Source organism: Vitis vinifera, chromosome 12 (genome assembly GCF_030704535.1).
Source record: "Vitis vinifera cultivar Pinot Noir 40024 chromosome 12, ASM3070453v1".
Taxonomy (NCBI): domain Eukaryota; kingdom Viridiplantae; phylum Streptophyta; class Magnoliopsida; order Vitales; family Vitaceae; genus Vitis; species Vitis vinifera.
This window is the reverse complement of record NC_081816.1, coordinates 13,096,616-13,116,658: the sequence shown is the minus strand read 5'-3', so window position 1 is coordinate 13,116,658 and position 20,043 is coordinate 13,096,616. Positions and strand designations below refer to the sequence as shown.

Sequence of the window (20,043 nt, the reverse complement as noted above, 5' to 3'; positions counted from 1 at the left end):
TTCCTATTAACTCAAGTAAGTGCCTGCGACTGCCACAGTTAATACACGTTTAGTATATGAAAATAGGAATTGGAAAGCCATGAGTATGGTTGAATGCCCCAGGATCATTAGAGTAGATGATTTAAAGAAACATAAGAATCCCTCACTTATCTTAAGGATTATCAAACAACAAAATAAAATATACTCGCCTTTTCAAAAATTTATTAAATAATACGCCATATATATCTTCCATTTTTAACATTTCAATATTAAGTATATTTTATTTATTTTAATATAAAATTAAAATATTAATACATTTATATAAACTATGAGAAAATGAATATTATTGATTTTAATTTTTTACATGTATTTTAAATTTCTAAAAACAATATTTTTAATTCAATAAAATATAAATTATATATTTATAATATCATCTATTCAATCACAATTCAACCGCTCAACTATAAATGAGTAAAATTTCAAATTCAATACTTTTAAAATATTATTTATAAATTGAAGTAATTCAAAACAAAATTCAACAAAAGAGGCAAAAATTCTTTTTGTTATGTATGTAAACACAATTCTTAGAAATTTTAGAAAATGAAATAAAAAATTTTAAAAGATAGTTTAAAAAAAAATATATCGTATGTGAATAATCAAATATTTTTTATTGAAAGGATAATTTTTTTAAAAAAATTATAGATAAATACTGAAAAAATGTATCAAAATAGTTATTTTGACATTTCTAATTACTTCTTTTGTAAACCCATACACTTCTAAGTCATCTTCAAGAATAATAATGTTCATAATTAACTAAAAATATATGTCGTCATTGTGAATGCTAATGAAGCAAAATTCTATATTTTAATATAAATAATTGGATTTTAACATTCAATATAAATCATTGATTAATAAAATAAAATTTAAAAAAAAAAAAAAAAAAAAAAACTGATTAAGGAAAGTGTCAATCTCCTTAGCTTACTCATTCATCTCCTCTTACTCCATTTTCTACATGAAAAAAATTCATAAATACTTGCCCTCAATCTTATAATTTTTTTCCTATTTAAATTTTATAGTCACCATAAAATCTGAACAAAAGTTTTTTTTCAAATAAAAAAAAAAAGACCCCGCCGGCTTCAATAAATTCTCAAAAATCAAAGAACAAACTCAAAAAAAACTAACTAAATAAAAACAGTTACAAAAATAAAATGAAATTAATTAAAATTATAAATGAATAGACTCTAATGAAATCACTTTTGAAAAATAAAATAATCTAAAATATGATATTTCTTTTTATATATTTTGTATTATTATTATTATTTTTAAAGGAAGAAAGAGATAATTGCATCATTTACACATAATTTAACCCATTCCTTTAATACGTTATTTGGTAATTGATTGCTTATTTATATATAAAATCTAGAGTATTAATCAATACATTATACTGTAAACAAGTTCTTATTTAAATCTCAAAAAATCTTAAATATATATATACCAACAATGTGATTAGTATATGAAAAATGTGAAAATATGAAAATAGCAACCTACTTAAAAATCATGTGACCATCATAAAAAATATTAAATTAGAAAGGTGGTATATAAAATCAAGCTGAAAGCATAGAAACTTACTCCCCTCCATAGACTCGGTTCTCCATAATTGTGAAGAACGTTGTTGCAGCTAACGGGAGACCATGAGAATGGTATATCATTTCATCCTTCATTTTCACCATAGTGGGATGCCCCATTGGAAGCAAATCTAGATTCCTATTAATAATGAGTTGCCAAATATCCTGATTGGAAAAGGGCTGCATACGATATAAATTATTGGGCCCAACCATCCTCTTAGCCACACCATGGAGTCTGGTTGTAATGATGATGACTCTACTCTGATTTGATTTGTTACACCACTGGAGTCTCTCCTTTAACCTGAAGTACCAGTCCAGCTTGATATCCCAAATTCCATCAAACACTAATAAATAACTCTTACTCCACAATGCTTTGCAGAGGGCCTCCAATAGCTCCTCCTCCTCCACCTCCACACTATCTCTTTGCCCACCATCACACTGCTTCAGCATAGCCTTGAGAATCTTCTTAAAATCTATTTCTCCTTTCTGTATCGCTTGTAAGTTGATCCAAATTTTGGAGCACTTAGAGACATGGACGATACGACTGTAGTCGAAAACTGTTCGGGCCAGAAGGGTCTTACCGCAACCCCCAATCCCCACAATTCCAATTTCCTTACTAAATCCTTCTCCATCCAATTCACTTGTACCCAGAACCAATTTTTCTATATTTTCTAATTGGTCTCCAAAGTAATAACTGTGTATCGTTGGTCCATCAATTGATAAAGAGCCAGAAGAAGAAGAAGTTGTGGCTACATCCGTGACGGCAGAAAGGGAAGTCTGCTCTGGTACTACCGGGTGGCTTGTAGCAACAAACAGCTTTTTCTTGATGTGAATCAGCTTCCTTTTTGTTTTGCACAGAAACCATAGCTCAGGCAGAGAGTAGTGGCCTTGCCCTTGCCCTTGCTCTTGCCCTTGCCCTTGCTCTTGCTCTTGCCCTTGTGAGGAATCCTTGTTGATTTTCATTTTGCGCTTCTCCAGGAAGAGGATGCAGTCGGACAATGCAATGCTGAGGTCGTAAAGACAATCCTTCATTCCTGTCGACGGCTTGATGCTTTTAGCTTTCAGAACCTCTCGAATTTGTAGAAAATAAGAATGGAGGGGGATGTCATGAGGTGGAGGGTGTTCCTCCTCTGCTTCTTCCAATTCATCCATGAATTTGTTCTTCAAAAACTGAAGAATATCTGCTGACATTTTGGCTGTAAAAACCTAATCTCCCAACTCTCACAATTAATATTTGCTTACATCGGCGTAAGGCTTTTCTTGTTCAAATGAAGAGAATTTCTTGTGGTTGAAGGAAACGGACAAGAATCCGAAGTAGAAAGAAAGAAAAAGAAAAGGAAGGAAATTAAAGCAAAAGAAAGAGATTTATGCCGATACTTACTTGTTTGACACTCCAAACTACATGGAATTCCCATTGGTGATGATGCTGGGAATTTGGAGGATGATTTTTATATGGGATTAGGGATTGTATTAGGGATGACAATGGGCAAGTCTAAGATGAAGATTACGATTTTTCAATAAAAAAATTGTTTGACAACTTTTTGTGATAATTTATTTAAATTAATAAAATTATATTTATTATTGATCTAATCAAAATAATTTTTGTAATATTATATTTTTTTAAAAAAATTATATTTTGGTTAATTGTCCAAAACCTAATCTCCATCGGCATAAGGGTTTTCTTGTTCAAATGAAGAGAATTTCTTGTGGTGTAAGGAAAAGCATCCAAAGTAAAAAGAAAGAAAAAGAAAAATGAAGGAAATTAAAGCAAAAGAAAGAGGTTTATGCTGATGCTTACTTGTATGACACTCCAAACTACATGGAATTCCCATTGGTGATGATTCCGGGAATTTATTTCCAATTTAATTGTTTTTTTTTCCATAATTTATGTCAATTTACATATATATATTTGTGTTTGAAGTTTACAAAATTAATCTTAAAATTATATAAAATGTAAAATGTAAATTATTTTATTGGTATTTCAATTTAAAAACAAAAAAAACAAAAAAATTTAACAAAATGTATGTGAAAATATTTTGTCCAATATTTCTATAAAATATAAATGAAAATAGTATTATCGATGCAATCCTATGTTTCTCACTTTATTGTATTCCTTATAAATGAATTTTTATTTATTAAGCTTTCAAATTTATTGTGACCCACCAAAATATACCAAAAATAGTATTTATATACCAATTAAGATTTTTTTTTTTTTGGCTAAACGTGACAAAAAATTTAAAATAGTATTTAACTCACCTATCAACCATAGTTTGACAAATGAAAAACATACCAAAGTTGAGTGGAGGATATCAAAGAGGAAGGTTTGAGAATGGAGTGATGAATGAGAAATTTGAAGAATTTTGTGGTGATCAATACATTCCAAAGTTGAAGATTTAATTGTTAAAATAAGAAAATTTATTTATTAAATCATATTATTTTTTCAATATTTAAGGAAATCATTGGACCAACTTTCGATCCCATATTGGGAAGGCCAGATAACACAAAATACCGATTATTAATTTATTTTATTATAACTTCATATGAAAAATTATAACAATAGTAAAAGAATGTAAAATGAGAAAGATACGAAGAATAATGTGAGAAATGAACAAAAAATGTGAGAATTCTTCATACCCTCTTCCAATTTTTTATTATTTTTATTTTTAATTTCCGTCAATTCTAACTTAGTTCCTATTATTAAACTATTTTATTGTCATTTCAAGTAACAAAAAAAAAAAAAAGCTTAAAGTTATTAAAATTGTGAAATTGTAATCAATCTTAAAGATGAAATTCATGAGGATCCATATATCAATGGTAGTTCTAACCATGATTCACAATTTATTTATGAAAAAGTTTAATGGTATTTCAAATGAAGAAGCGTGCAAATAGGAATTGAATTGTACAGATGAAGCAAAAACATTTTACAACATATATGCTAAAACGATCGGATTTAGTGTTTAGAAAGATGATTTGAAACGTGATAAGAATGGAGGTATTATATCTCCAAAGTGGGTTTGTTCTAAAGAAGGACATCGATTGGCCAAATGTTTTCCAAATGAAAATCGACAATGTGAGCCAAGATCATTGGCTAGAGTTGGTGTGAAGCTTCATTTTGTATTGGTGTGGACCTTGTATTTCAGCTCAATGTATTCCCACTCGATGACGAAACTCATTTTTTTTTTTCATTTATTTGGCAAAAATTTGATTTTTAGAAAAAGACTTGGAGTTGTCACTTATTTTTGTTTTATTTTTTTAAAGGGGAAACAAAATAATAAAGAAAAACCCTAAGTGTACTCCTTATTTGGAAAAACAAGTCTGTGAAAAATCGAGTCGGGGTTCGGGAGTCAGGTTACTTATCAGGAAGGTACAGTAAAGACCATAGCACCCCTCTAAGTCCTTAAAAACGGGTCTCTACTAATAAAGTGAAGCGAACATGACAATTGGTAAGAAAATCAATGGATACCAAAGTTATCACAAATTAGAAGCAAGTCATGACAATGAATAAATAAACAAAGTGAGAGCGAGAGCGTACCTTGGTAGCAGTTAATAAAGCGCTATCATGAAACATAGTTAGTGCGCAATAACAAATATAAAATATATCCCATGCATGTCAAAGATCAGAACAAAAACCAAACAATATTCATTAGGCATAGCAATTAACAATTAGAAGAGAAATCTCATATGTAGGGCCCCCACTAAAGCCCAATTTATCTTGCATGAATTGGTCTCACAAATTTCATTATTTTGGAATTATGAAAAAAAAAATTCATTCTTACTTATGAAAAATCGAAAGAAATGGAAGATTATTTGAAAACCGGAGTGGAATTAAAACTGTTTCTAGAGAAAACTGGATTTTTGAAATTTATTTGGAAATTGGAGTCTCGAAAATTATTTGAAAATTGGAGTCTTGGGAATTAAATTTAAGAATTGGAATTTTGGAGATTAAATTTGACAGAAATTGGAATTTTTAGAATTATATGAGAATTGAGGTTTTGAAAGTTAAATTTAAGAATTGGAGTTTTGGAAATTAAATTTGGGAGAAATTGGGAGTTAAAAAAAATTGTTTGAGAATTGGAGTTGTGAAAATTAAATTTAAGAATTGGAGTTTTGGAAATTAAATTTGAAAGAAATTGGAAGTTAAAAAAAAAAAATTGTTTGAGAATTGGAGTTTTGAAAATGGAACATTTTATAAAAAAAAATTAAATTTAGAAATTGGAACTTTAGAGAATTATGTAAAGATAGAATTTAAAATAAATAAATAGATAAATAGAATAATAATAGTAGTGAAAATAATAATGATTAAACGAGTAAATATGAAAATTGGAATTTTAGAAATTGGGAATTAAATTTGGGAATCGGAATTTTGAAGAATTATTTAAAGATGAAATTTTAAAAAATAAAAATAAAAATAAATAAATAAATAAAATAATAATAATAATAATAATGAAAATAATGATAATTAAATAAATAAATGTGAAAATTGGAATTTTGGAAATTAGAAATTAAATTTGGAAATCAGAATTTTGAAGAATTATTTAAAGATGAAATTTTTAAAAATAAATGAATAAAATAATAATAATAATAATGAAAATAATGATGATTAAATAAGTAAATGTGAAAATTGGAATTTTAGAAATTGGAAATTAAATTCAGAAATTAGAAAATTGGAATTTCGGAAATTGGAAATTAAATTTGGAAATCAAAATTTTGAAGAATTATTTAAAGATGGAATTTTTAAAAAATAAATAAAATGATAATAATAACAAAAATAATAATGATTAAATAAATAAATGCGAAAAATTGGAATTTCAGAAATTGAAATTAAATTCGGAAATTGGAAATTAAATTCGGAAATCGGAATTTTGAAGAATTATTTGAGAACGGTATTTTGGGAAAATTAAATTTTGAAGATTGGAATCTTGGGAAATTATTTTGAGAATGGAATTTCGGGAAATTAAAGAAATTGAAATCTTGAAAATTTATTATGAGAATGGGATTTCGGAAAATCAAATTTCGAAAGTTGGAATCTTAAAAAATTATTTTGAGAATGAAATTTCAGAAAATTAAATTTCAAAAATTGGAATCTTGAAAAATTATTTTGAAAATGGAATTTCAGGAAATTAAAGAAATTGAAATCTTGAAAGTTTATTATGAGAATATGATTTCGGAAACTTAAATTTCGAAAGTTGGAATCTTAAATAATTATTTTCGGAATGGATTTCGAAAATTGGAATCTTAAAGAATTATTTTGGGTATGGAATTTCGGAAAATTAAATTTCGAAAATTGGAATCTTGAAAAATTATTTTGAGAATGGAATTTCGAAAAACTAAAGAAATTGAAATCTTGAAAATTTATCATGAGAATGGGATTTCGGAAAATTAAATTTTGAAAGTTGGAATCTTAAAAAATTATTTTGGGAATGGAATTTCGGAAAATTGAATTTCGAAAATTGGAATCCTAAAAAATCATTTTGAGAATGAAATTTTTATAAGAGGCGATTTAGGAGGATGATACGTGGCTTGACGAAAGGTGGCCATGCATAGCCAAACACTCCAACGTGTGCTTTATTTTACAATATCAAATTCAAATCAAGCTTGTGGACCCCATCCCAAAATTCATTTCTCCATGTATTAAAGCTTATTCCCATCTTTATTGTGCTAGCCCCAGTACGTAGCAAACCCATTTTCATGTTGAAAAAAATATCATACCCACACCAACATGCCATTTTCCAATGCATATATCTATCATACTCACATCATAAACCCATTTTTTATGCATATTCAATGAGTGAATCTTATACTTGGGATGTGGTTTGTGAACGACAAAGAGACCCATCTTATGTTTCTAGAGAGAGAAGAGTGGTGACGGGAATGCAGAGATGGGTATGAGGGATGAAAAAAAATGGAGATGGCCATGCACTTGGGACTTCATGCACGTGGAGAATGGGAGGGAAAGGAACCAAAAGTAAGCTAGGTGGTGGGCATGAAAGGTGGAAGGGTGGTGAGATGAGAAAGGTGGTGAATATGAAGGCGACCACGTGCATGGGATTGGTGTTAAGTGTAGCCACGGGTAGTGAGAGAAAGTGAGAAAATAGGTTTAATGGGTATGGGAAAAAATGGAAATGCATAGGGGGCATGAAGGACGGGTATGGAGATAGGTGAATGGGGAATGAATGGGAAAGGTGGTAGATATGGTGTGAGGGAAAGTGGGCATGATAGGTACGGCGGGTGTGAAGCAATGGGTTTGATGGAGGATAGGATGGATGAGAGATGAAAGGTGAAGTGGGTTAGAGAGTATTAAAGATATGGTGATATGCATGGAAGGTTAGGAAAGATGAGGTGGTGAGCTTAGGGGTGGGTATGGTTACGGGCATGGTGATGGGCATAATGGAACATGTGGGATGGAGATGAATGGTGGAGACATTTGCAAAGGCTTGTGTGGCCATGCATGGTCATGCAAAGGTGGGGGGAATGAGCTTAATGGGTACGGATATGAGTGTGCTGGGGCGTGACGAGTGATTAATGGAGCGTGATGATAAATGGAGAAAAAGGGTAAGAGAAGGGTGAAGGATGGAGTGGGTTGGAGGGTTTGGGATGATAAGAACGGTGGTGAATGCAATGGGTGAGTTGGAATGGTGCTGACAAAATGGATGAAGTCATGCCACCTGGCTTCAAGTTTCATCCCACGAACAGCATATTGTAAAAGAGAGTTTCCTGCTCCTATTGAGTTTGATGCCCCATAATGAAAAGCCTCAACTGACATGTTTGCATGGACATTGAATGGGAACTATACACAATCAAAACACCCATTCAATGCAGCCACATGAAACCCCCATCATAACTACATTTCTTTTAAGAAATTCCTTGATCCCCACCATGCTCATGACATATTCAAGCTCTTTCTTGTCAGTACTGCCATCCCATGGTCTCACATCCCAGGGTGTGGTCCCAAATCCAAAAATGCGCAAACACCAGGAGCAAAGAGAAAATTGCAAAAACAGGGCATAAATGAAGGAAATGAGATGAACCATTAAAAATCACACTTCATGCTTTAATCAGTGGACTCAAATGCATGTGGCTTAACCCAAAAAATGTCTAAAAAAAACCAAGATACGAAAAGATTTTCAAATATGAAACAGCCACTCAAAGTACAGTTAGATCATCTTTGAATAAGAAAATGGAGAAACAGGAAATGGAACTACAATAACCAGATCAAAGCAAACTCACAAACAATGTAAAATGATCACATGAATAAGATATGAAAGAAGGATGATGACATAATGAACGAGGAACCTCAAACAATCTTACTAGGTAATGCTTCTTTCAAGCCAGAGTTTTTTTAGCTCCAAACCAACTTCCCTTTTCCTTTTCCAAGTTCCCACCCCTGCTGGCTAAAAAAATCCACCCAGCAAGCTTCACTCCCCTTTTCCAAAAAATGTCTCCCTCTAAGCTCAGGCTCTTTTCCCTTGAGTCCTAAAAACGCTCCTCACTCTCTCAGTAACAGACATGCTCCCTCTGTCCTAGCCACCCGTTCCTCTCCAGTAGCTTTTCTTTTTTTGTTTAGTTGTGTCCCCTTCTTTTCAAATAGTTGTGTTCTTTTTTCCTTTTGCTTCCTGTCCCATCTGGCTGCTCAAAAACAGCTCACTTGTCAGCCATTTTCCTTCACCTTCAATCCTCTTTAGCTGCCCAAGAATGGCTCAACCTCGGGGTGGTAAGCGGGAGAAAAGATGGGGAAATAAGAAAAAAAAAAAAAAAAAAAACCAAAGAAGTCTTCCCTATCTGAGGGGGTCTACAGTTGGGTTTAATATAAAATTGGAAAAGTGGATTGTTGACCATGATTACGTTTGTTCCAATTGATACACAATTTCTTTAGTCTCATCAAATACTAAGTAATTCAAATAAGCCTCAACTTCATGCAAAGAGTAAAGTTGGTTTTAAAACCAGTCAAATTATGAATTATATAATTGAATGGTGTTTTTTGCATAAAGGAGTGTGAATTCCAAATTTACTTGAAGTAATTCTTTAAATTTTTTAAAAGTAGTTTTTAAAAATTGGTCAAATGCCTATTTGATGAAGAAAACTCTCTTTTCCTCTTATTTATGTAAAGAGAACACTTTTTGTAAGGTAGTGGCTTTTTTATTTTATATTTTTTTAATTCTAAATAAAATTGAATTTAACTTAATTCTAAATAAAATTTAATAGTATTAAGTTATTTTTTATTATTTTATTTCTATTAAGTATTAATAGGGTGAGAGTTATATTAAGATTATGTTTTAATTGTTTCAAAAAGTAGTTTTTACGATTCAATAAAAAACTAAATACTTTGTCTATTTCTATTTAGTAAAAAAAAATTAAAATAAATAATAAGTAAAAAAAAACAGATAATCTAAAGTTTGAAAACAAATTAGATTTAACATTAAATTAAAGAAACAAACACCACCTAACTAAAATCCCCTATAACATGTTGATGTTTATCAGTTCACATATTATTCCATGGAGTGAGAACTACCCATAAGAATTTCCAGTATGTTTTCACATTTTTAATGAACATATAGTGATGGCACCTCTAAAATCCAATGGGTGATATGTAAATATAGCAAACTTCCCAAGGAAGAAAAGAGATTGAAATGACTCTGATAAACTATTCACCTTTTTCCTTCAATTACTTTCCACTTTCATTGTCAAACATCAATCTTGTTAGAAACCGTTTTGTATTTTTAATAAAATAAATTTTTTTTTTTAAATTGTGGCCCATTTAAATATTATTTTCCCTAAAATAAATGAAATGTGAGGTCACATCTCTTATGGAGTAACCACCCATGTCTTCAAACGTGAGACATATTACTCGGTTGAAAACTACCCTAAGTTTTCTTTGATGGGAAGAAGATAAAAGAAAATATAAATATACAGTATTGATTTCAAAAGTGGGAAAAAAGGTTCTCTGGTCTACAAGAATAAGTTTGTGAGTTCCATCAGTGTATGGACATAAGATCTTGCAAGGACTAGCCAACTAATCCCTATTTTGTGTGAATCTGATTGTCATGGTTGGAAGTACAATCTTGAATTTTCATTTTATTACTTGCCAAAATGCGAGGTTTGACACGACAATCTTCAGCACCATGGAGGATTATCAGAGGTACAAGTAGAAGTTCGCTCAGAGGAAAGTGGTTCTAGGGAGAAATATCAATTTCTCCCAACTACAGCATTTCGGGTTTGAGGGTCTCTTTAGTCGGATGGGTGGCTGCCAGTAGTGACGATTTTGGAGCCAATTTTCCCGACTCTGGTGCGTGTATTCTATTTAAGGGCCACATATGGACTAGGTGGCCCACTTATTTCCACCATTAGAAGAGTTGACATTCAGCTGGACCCGGAGAGTATCTACCGTATTTTTTACATTGCTCCAGTCGGACTCAAGGTGTACGAGTCCAATACTTGGCCTACTTTGCCTAGTTTCGAGCCTAGAGAGACCATTCAGAGGATGTACGGACTGGCAGACACCCAGGGGATGGGCAAACCATTAGCTCACAGCCTGACCGTGTCTAGCAGAGTACTACACCACATGATCTACTTCATCTTGCTACGACGAGGCGGATACCAAGACGAGGTCTCTTACCTTGAGGCCTCATGGACTCGATTCTGACGGGGAGACAGATTCACTTGGGGTATTTGATGATGATGCACATGATTTCATGTTGCGAGAGCTCAACCCACGTGTTCCCCTATGACCGCTTCCTCACTAGAGTATTCAAGGATGTTAAGGTCGATTTGAGAAGAGAAAGATTTTGAGGCCTCCAGCATTTACGACACTTATGATGAGCAATCCTTGGGACGGATGAAGTTTGAGAAGGCCCCCGATGGCTCCTGGATTAGGAAAGCAAAGCGACCACCAGCACAGGCCCGAGGACAGGGACAGGTGCATCTTGGAGTAAAAGAGGAGACAGAGATTCAAGAGATGGAGGGTGGGTTAGACCCTTAGAGAGGCTTTAAGTAGAGAGAGCCCGAGCTTGACATCCCTCTACTCCAGTCAGAGGGTGTTCAGTTTGAGGCCACATTTTCAGAGCCAATGATGTTTGAGCCGACATACACAATGAGACCATCTTCTCCACCATCATTCACCTAGCCTCCTCACATAGAGACATCACCTCATCAGGCACCTCATGCTCCTGATTTTGCGCCTTGGATGGATTTATTTGCTCAGATTAGCTCACTTGACACTCGCATGGAGGGGCTTGAAGTAGTCAGTGATACTCGATTCTACTCCATTGAGGATCGCATGGATCACTATCAAATTGGCTTTACTTCTCAGTTTGAGTATCTACAGTAGAGATTTGAGCGTATGGAGAATCGCATGAATCAGCAGCAGGCTGCATTTGATCATCTCCAGCAAAGGATTAAGCGCATTGAGAGTCGCCATGAGAGTCGGCATGAGGAGATGATGGCTTACCTCCGCTCCATGTTTCCACCTCCACCTTCTCAGCCGTGATTTCACAGAGACCCCATTCGTTTCTTTTTTATGTTGCCAAATGGGGAGATATATTTAGGATCTAGGAGACCTACATGCATATCATTGTCATATCATTTATTTGGATTAGGTTATATGTTTATGATTCGTGTACATTTGACTTTACCATATATCTGATATGCTATATGTTTTCATGACTTACACTGTTTCCTATTGAAAATTCGCATGTCTTGATTATCTTGGTTTTAAATTGATAAATTTTGATTGATTGATCCATGATTGGTTTGAGGGAGAGATTTTTTCTTCTCCTAGATAACCAAGGTTTATCATCATAAAAAATGGGGAGATTGTTAGCCCAATGATTCTCCTAATCAGGTTTTGATGATAACAAACCATGGTTAAGTGACTAATTGATTTAAATGGTAAAGAATCCCAGGTATAAATTTGAAAATTCATCAAAGGACCAAATGGATACAAGATCAAGACTTTTGGAAGACTTTTGATCATATGAAACAAATGTAAGATGATTGCATGGGTGCACTTAGGTTTTTCATATCTTTCCATGCATCTTTGAAAACTCGGTTTATTCTTTAAAATTACGATTTCATTAAAACTCAAGTTTTATCAAATGTACCTTAGGCAAAACGTTTCAAAATTGGCATATTAATTTACCTAAAGACCTTGCCTAAGTGTTAGAAAAGAAAAGAAGTGAAAAAGATAGGTTTTTAGGGCCAAAAGGCTTAATTGGTTGAGGCTCTGGCCAACCGACTTAACCGGTTGGGGAACCAGTCAACCGATTGCCCTTGATTGGTCGAGGTCAGGTCGAGGAATGTCAAAAACACTATCTCTCTTCCAGTAGCCTTCTCTTCCCGATTGAGGTTCCCTCCTTCCCGGTCGACCCCTAGCTTGACCAGTTGAGGCTGTTTTTTGCTTTTCTTGGCTCCTGAGCTTAGAAACCTATAAATTGAGAGCTCCACTTCATTTATGATATAGAGAACACTTGCAATCAATTGTCTACCAACTTGTTCTTATCTTAAAAGCTCTCATTTCTTTCTTAGTGCATTAAATCCTCACTTGCATCTCTTTTAGTGCACCCTTGTGAGTCATCCTAGCTTTGATTTGTATTTGAGTTATCATTGAGATAGGTTGAGGGATTCATTCTTGTAAAAATTGAGTATTAAAGCCTTCAAAAGGTTTGAATCTTGAAGAGATTGTGTAAGAGCCCATTGGAGCCGGAATCCAAGTGTAAATGATTGAAAGCTTGGTTGAAACTTCAAGCTAGTGGAACCCGCACTCGGTTAGGAGATTGAGGAGAGTGGATATAGGTAAGAAAGTGTCGAACCACTATAAAATCCTAGTTTGAATTCTCTAACTCTATCTCTTTATTTTTTATTATATTGTGCTTGAATTTGTTGTGCGGAAAAAGTTTTTGACAAACTCAATTCACCCCTCTCTTGGGTGTTTTTCTCATTTAAGCATAACATTTATTTTCTCAACTATCATTAAAGGAAAGTATAAATAGACCTTGATAGGCAACAATTAGGTCTTAATTTTTAAAAGATTGGCACATTTAAAAGATTGACCATGATCATGAGATGTACAATCAAAGTAAGTTGGATGAATGGTAAACTAAGTCTATAAACTTATTGATTTGAGTAAGTAATCATCTGGCAAATATGTTCTTGATTGACTATATTTGAACACAACAAATTTAAGCTTAATACCACTATCTAGATTAGTCCCATATCTCTTCCAAACATGTTTAAGAGATAGTGGTAATGTTTTACATTGACCTCATCCTCAATACTCTAAAGTTTAGGTTACATTAGAAGCTAGTCCTCAAAGATATTTATGAGATGTAGGCTATTGCTAGTTAAGTACAAAAAAGTCATCTTGAAAGCTAGCTAGGCTACATAAAAGTGAAAGGCATGGAATTCAATCATTGAGCTCAAGACGTGATAATTAACAATCTTATATCAAGTCATGTCTTGTCAGAGAAGACTTTGAGTCTTGTTTGGTAAAACTCATTCTTCTTTTGCACTCTAATTTTTCTTTTTTCTTTTTTCCTCCCATCACTATGCATTATTTTAACTAAAGAATGAGTATCTTATATAGTATGTTCTAATGCACATAACTTGGGAAATTTTTAGTTTTCTTGGATATAAGATTTCTTAAAATTTTAAAGATATTGTAGTCAAAGGATAAATGGTAAAGGAATAAATATGTAAATTTACTTTAATTTCAAGTAATTCTAAGATTATTAAGGTTATGTTTGATTGATCGAATATAACATACAGTAGTATATGATATGAGATAATAATATATGCTATTATTATATGTTTTGTTGACAATGAAATAAGATGAACTATCCCATCATTTATAATATCTCATATATTAGAAATCATAAATTTACTTTTTTCATCCATTCGCTTCATTTTAAAAAAATTTTTTTTTTTCAATTTTCTGTATTACACATTTTACAAAACAAAAAGTTATGATTAAAAAAAAATTAAATTTTTAGCTAAAAGAAGAATTAAAAAATATTATAAAATATACCATAAATTAATACTAATATATGCATGATTTAATATAGCACTTGATATGTACAATTTGTTTTAATATATTTAACAACATAGTATAATTTTTTTTCTTTATAAATTTTAAATATTTTAATCATGAACATTATTATTATTATTATAAATTGCACAATGATTTACAAATAATATGGAATAAGTGAGAAATTTCAAGCTTTTTTTTAATAGCAACAATTGTGATGTAATATAATTTTTATTTTAAACAAATATTAAATATTAAATTGGAATATATTCTCCATTCTATTTTTTTTTTATTTTTTTTGCAAATCAAATATAAACATCACATAGATCATTGTTTATAATACCTTCACATATTATTTTCACAGGGATGTGATATCTAACTATATATATATATATATATATATATCCTATCGAGTAAGGTTTGATAATTTTGAAGTATACATATTTTAGCGCATCATATTCAATCAACCAAACATACCTTAAAAGTTATGAGAAATAAAGTTTGATGAGAATTTCAATCCCAATTTTAACCAAAAGTTGAAGTAGAAATCTCATATTCATCATTTTTTTGGTGAATTTATTTTTAAGTTTAAATGCCAGAAAATCAAATAAAAATTAAATGGATTTAAAAAATTTATTAAATAAACATAAATATGAATTGAGTAGGATCCAATTTACAAAACAAAATCATTGAAATATGAAAGATCACAAATTAAACAAACCAAAACTAATTCATGTTTTCAAAATTTTTAAAATTGATAAAATGTAAATTAAAAAAAAGAAAAAAAAGATATTATTGGGCCAGGCTTGGGCCATCCGATGATAGCGGCGAGATAGAATTTTGGCTACTTGTCCAAGGCTTTATAGATTCCCTCTAGACGAACAGATTCTATTGTCCGAAAATGCCAGTTAGGGGTCCGTTTGGTCATCGACGCAAACCCTACCACTTCAAAGCATCTACTTCGATGCACCGCTTTTATTTTATCTCTATCCAAACGGGGACTTAGGACCTGCATTTGGGATGCATTTCATTTGCAGTTGCCCTCGATTTAGCTTTCCTCCACCTTATATAAATCTATAAAAACCTTTTTTCCACCCATTGGACTCCATTCCCTGCTTCTACCCAACTCTAGGAAAAGCAGGCGCTTTGAGTTGATCACTATAGGTAATCGTTTTCTTATTTGTGTTTCTCTTTTCTTTGATTTTGATCGTTGAACAGGTTTGATTCTCGGGACTTTGTTTTGATCATTTTTGGATCTGCAAAAACATCGATCTATGCTTTTGTCTAATACTGTTTGATTTTATTTTTTTCATCTATTGGGTGGAACAGGTTTATTCGGTGCATATTTGCCTTTTCTGTTTGGTGTTTGTTTTCAATCTGTGTTTTTTTCTGTTTGATTGCCGAGAAATGGTGAACAATAAATGGAAGTTTGAATCCTATCAGTTTTGAACTGGTTATTGTGAGATTCCAACTTTTTCTTTTGTTTTCCAACGATTTCTCAGCAACCAAACGGGCATGAAGTATAGAGTTCATCTTTGATATTTATCTGGTTGTAGATGTAGATGATCCATAGGCTACTGGATCAAGATCTAGGGTTTTATTGTGGATATTTGCTCATTTTGCTTCACTCAATTTGTGATCTTACCATGTTTGGATAGAGAAGAGGTTGATATGCAAATCTGAAAAAAAAAGAAAAAAGAAAAAAAAAAAGAGCTGAAAGAATAGCTGTTAGGAACCAATATTAATTATAATTCTCTTTTGCTCAGTGCTTTGGCCCCTGCTTAGCACAGCCTTTCGGGTGCTGGAAATCACTTCCACTTCCACTTCCTTGACTGTTGAAGTGGTTTACAGCACTTTTGCTTACAGGCTCAAGTATTCAAAGTGGAAACATTTGAGTATTAGCTAGAGTGGTTCCAATCTGGCTCTTGGCTTGTGGCCAAACACATCAAATCTAACGGCCTTTACAACATCAAAAAATTGTGCCAAATGTGGCCAGAATGATTTCTTAAGTAAACTGTCTGGTTGTCTCTTACTAATTGTGTTTTCATTTTGGAATGTCTAGAAGTTTCCTTTTTTGATTATTGCATCCATGGATTGGATATAATTGCTTGATCTTGTTCCTTTTGTCATATTGTCAATGCACAGTGATGCTATTTGGTCTTTTCTATGTTTTTATTTTGTATAATAATTTGTTCCCTTCTTATTTTATGCATACATTTTAAGAATGTTTAGTATCTCTTTGATCTGACTTCGACGAGGTCTAAGTACATGGCACTGGTCAGCAGATTTTCCCCTTAATCCCAAACATATCACCTTCACTGTCTTTCTAATTTCAAAAGTGCCCCCACCATATCATTTAGATCAGGCTTTTGTTCAAATTAGATGGGGAGTACCCATTTTCAGTTATTTTTCTTGACTTCTCTCCATCAGCTGTTGATCCTTCTTGATTTTATATGAATTAGATCTGTTATGATTAGAAGCAGCTTTTATTAATTGTACTGTTGGAGATCAACTGAGAATGGTTATTTGGTGTAATTTATACTTGGTGTGATTGGTTTAGTATCAAAAGCGGTTTCATCTATTCAAGATTTTTGTTAATGTTTAGTCTGTATGAGTTTAGACTGCTAGTTCATCACTTGAACCCCTGTTCTATGGGAAAATTAGTTGCAACAACAATGCCATCTAATCAAACAAGATCCCATAGTTTTTAATCTCAAAATTTTAATTTCTGTGTTTTTCTTTTGAATTGCTGTTAGTTTATTCCTTACGACAGTTCCCTTGTAGGTTTTAGAAGATGGCCGATGCCGAGGATATCCAGCCTCTTGTGTGTGACAATGGAACTGGAATGGTCAAGGTTTGTCAGTTATTCTTATTTATTTCAATGAGTTCATATGTTTGTGTCTGCACTTGTTTAGATAAAGGGCTTTAGGGATTTTACAAAATGAATTTGACTCACCTTTTTACTATTTTTGTTCAATGGCTCCATCTTTTGTGTTGGCTTGGAGAATCACTTTTTGTCTTAAATGCTCTGGGAAGCAAATTAAACTGATTCTGTTTGCTGTGGCGAGGTGAATTTGCATTCAGTGATTATCTTTGTTAGTTTTGTTTTCACACATTAACGCTGCTCAAAAATGTGCAGGCTGGATTTGCTGGTGATGATGCTCCGAGGGCTGTGTTCCCCAGTATTGTTGGCCGACCTCGACACACAGGTGTCATGGTTGGGATGGGCCAAAAGGATGCTTATGTAGGTGATGAAGCCCAGTCAAAAAGAGGTATCCTCACCTTGAAATACCCAATTGAGCATGGCATTGTCAGCAATTGGGATGACATGGAGAAGATCTGGCATCACACTTTCTATAATGAGCTTCGTGTTGCTCCTGAGGAGCACCCAGTACTTCTTACAGAAGCTCCTCTCAACCCCAAGGCTAATAGGGAGAAAATGACCCAGATTATGTTTGAGACCTTCAACGTACCTGCCATGTATGTTGCTATCCAAGCTGTGCTGTCTCTGTATGCCAGTGGTCGTACAACAGGTTTGTGTCAAAGCACTGCAAGTTGTAGAAGCAAAATACAAGACCTTTTTGTGTGTGTGTGTGTGTCATTGTTCATATTATTCTTGAACCGTTAGCCATTTTTAGATTACATGGTTATAGTTTGTCAGTTATTGAGCTGCATTGTTTGATTTGTGGTTACTTTGCTCACTGAGATGGTTCCTGTGGAATTTGTAACTATCTCAAAATTTCAAGAATTTTTTCCTCAGTATTGGTAACTGCCGACTATGATTTTCTTATCCTGTTCTTTGTTATATTTACTGAAGTTTTTTGGTGTGTGAAAAGGTATTGTCTTGGATTCTGGTGATGGTGTCAGCCATACAGTGCCAATCTATGAAGGATATGCTCTTCCACATGCAATCCTTCGATTAGACCTTGCTGGTCGTGACCTTACAGATGCCTTGATGAAGATCCTTACCGAGAGAGGATACTCTTTCACCACAACGGCGGAACGGGAAATCGTCCGTGACATGAAAGAGAAGCTTGCTTATGTTGCACTTGACTATGAGCAGGAGTTGGAGACCGCCAAGAGCAGTTCTGCAGTTGAGAAAAGCTATGAGCTTCCTGATGGGCAAGTGATAACTATTGGTGCTGAGAGGTTCCGCTGCCCTGAAGTCCTTTTCCAGCCATCTCTAATTGGAATGGAAGCAGCCGGAATCCACGAAACTACCTACAATTCCATCATGAAGTGTGATGTTGATATCAGGAAGGACCTGTACGGAAACATTGTGCTCAGTGGAGGCTCAACCATGTTCCCAGGAATTGCTGACAGGATGAGCAAGGAAATTACTGCCCTCGCTCCCAGCAGCATGAAGATCAAGGTGGTGGCACCTCCCGAGAGAAAGTACAGTGTCTGGATTGGAGGATCAATATTAGCATCTCTCAGCACATTCCAACAGGTAAAAAATTGTTTTATTTGTGCCCATGATGTGGGTGGAATGATAGTCAAGGAGTTTGTGATTGTTAGTCTCAGAGTCTCATTCCATTTAAAAATTGCAGATGTGGATATCCAAGGGTGAATACGATGAATCCGGTCCTGCCATTGTTCACAGGAAGTGCTTCTAATTTAGGTGAAGAGGACATATTGGTGAAACATTCCTCACCATCATCAGCAGCACTCAATTCATTGTGTCATATGTGGGTCTTAAGTTTGGTTGGAGTTTTTAAACTGTGGAGTATTTTGACAGTAAAAGGGCAATTTGGGGTCGGTCATAAAAATGCATTCTCAGTTTTAGTAGGAGGGGGTCTAAGAAGCCAAATCATTTTTTTGCAAGGGAACTTCATTTGGTAGCAATCTCATCTGCTTTTGGTCTTTTTATTGCCCCCCTCTTTCCACCATGAATGTGGGAGGAGAGAGAGCTAAGTCGATCATATTTGTCTTCTCCTTTTGGGATTTTGGGTCATCTCTGTTCATATTTATATTGTAAGAGTAATTGGATTTCAATGAGTTTGGAGCTATAAGATTTGGAAGAAAATTTGTCAGGTTCCATACCCTATTACTTTCTCTCCTGAAAATTCTTCTCTCTTGCTATGTTTTTCTCGATTCCGATTATTCTTTATTTTTCAGCTTCTTCAATTTCTCTTTCTCCAGTCAAAAGATATATACATGAATAATTTTATTTATTTTATTTTATTTTATTTTATAAAATGTCATAATGTTGAATAATTCTTTTACACAAATTCCACCCCGGACATATCCTTGTAAAAGGCTGGGAAATTGTACTTCTCATTCCTGATTGGGTCAAAAGGCTATTCCTTAGCCTTCAGTACAAGGGGGTTTGGCATTAGATGAATCACAAGGGTGATGACACCAGACAAAGAAGGCCACCGCAATGCAAAGTTTCAAAGCAACCACAGACATCTTTAACTT

At 33.3% G+C, this 20,043-nt stretch overlaps 2 protein-coding genes across 5 annotated transcripts; one reads left to right on the top strand and one right to left on the bottom strand.

Moving 5' to 3' along the window:
* Positions 1-1,604: 1,604 nt before the first annotated feature.
* On the bottom strand, positions 1,605-2,795 carry LOC109123471 (probable disease resistance protein At1g59620). Its single transcript, XM_059740929.1, has one exon. It carries the CDS (start codon positions 2,793-2,795, stop codon positions 1,605-1,607), a length of 1,191 nt encoding a protein of 396 aa, XP_059596912.1.
* Positions 2,796-15,520: 12,725 nt separating this feature from the next.
* Positions 15,521-19,659, top strand: LOC100246825 (actin-101). Of its 4 annotated transcripts, none has more exons than XM_002265440.4 (5): positions 15,521-15,786; positions 17,407-17,476; positions 17,762-18,155; positions 18,459-19,072; positions 19,173-19,659. In XM_002265440.4, the coding sequence occupies exons 2-5, from the start codon at positions 17,417-17,419 to the stop codon at positions 19,236-19,238; spliced, it is 1,134 nt and encodes a 377-aa protein (XP_002265476.1). In that variant the 5' UTR covers positions 15,521-15,786; positions 17,407-17,416; the 3' UTR covers positions 19,239-19,659. The 4 variants fall into 4 exon arrangements, with proteins under 4 accessions (XP_002265476.1, XP_059597101.1, XP_059597102.1 ...); XM_010659103.3 differs by having other exon boundaries at positions 15,682-15,786; positions 17,396-17,476; XM_059741118.1 differs by having other exon boundaries at positions 18,459-19,659.
* The last annotated feature ends 384 nt before the right edge of the window (positions 19,660-20,043 follow it).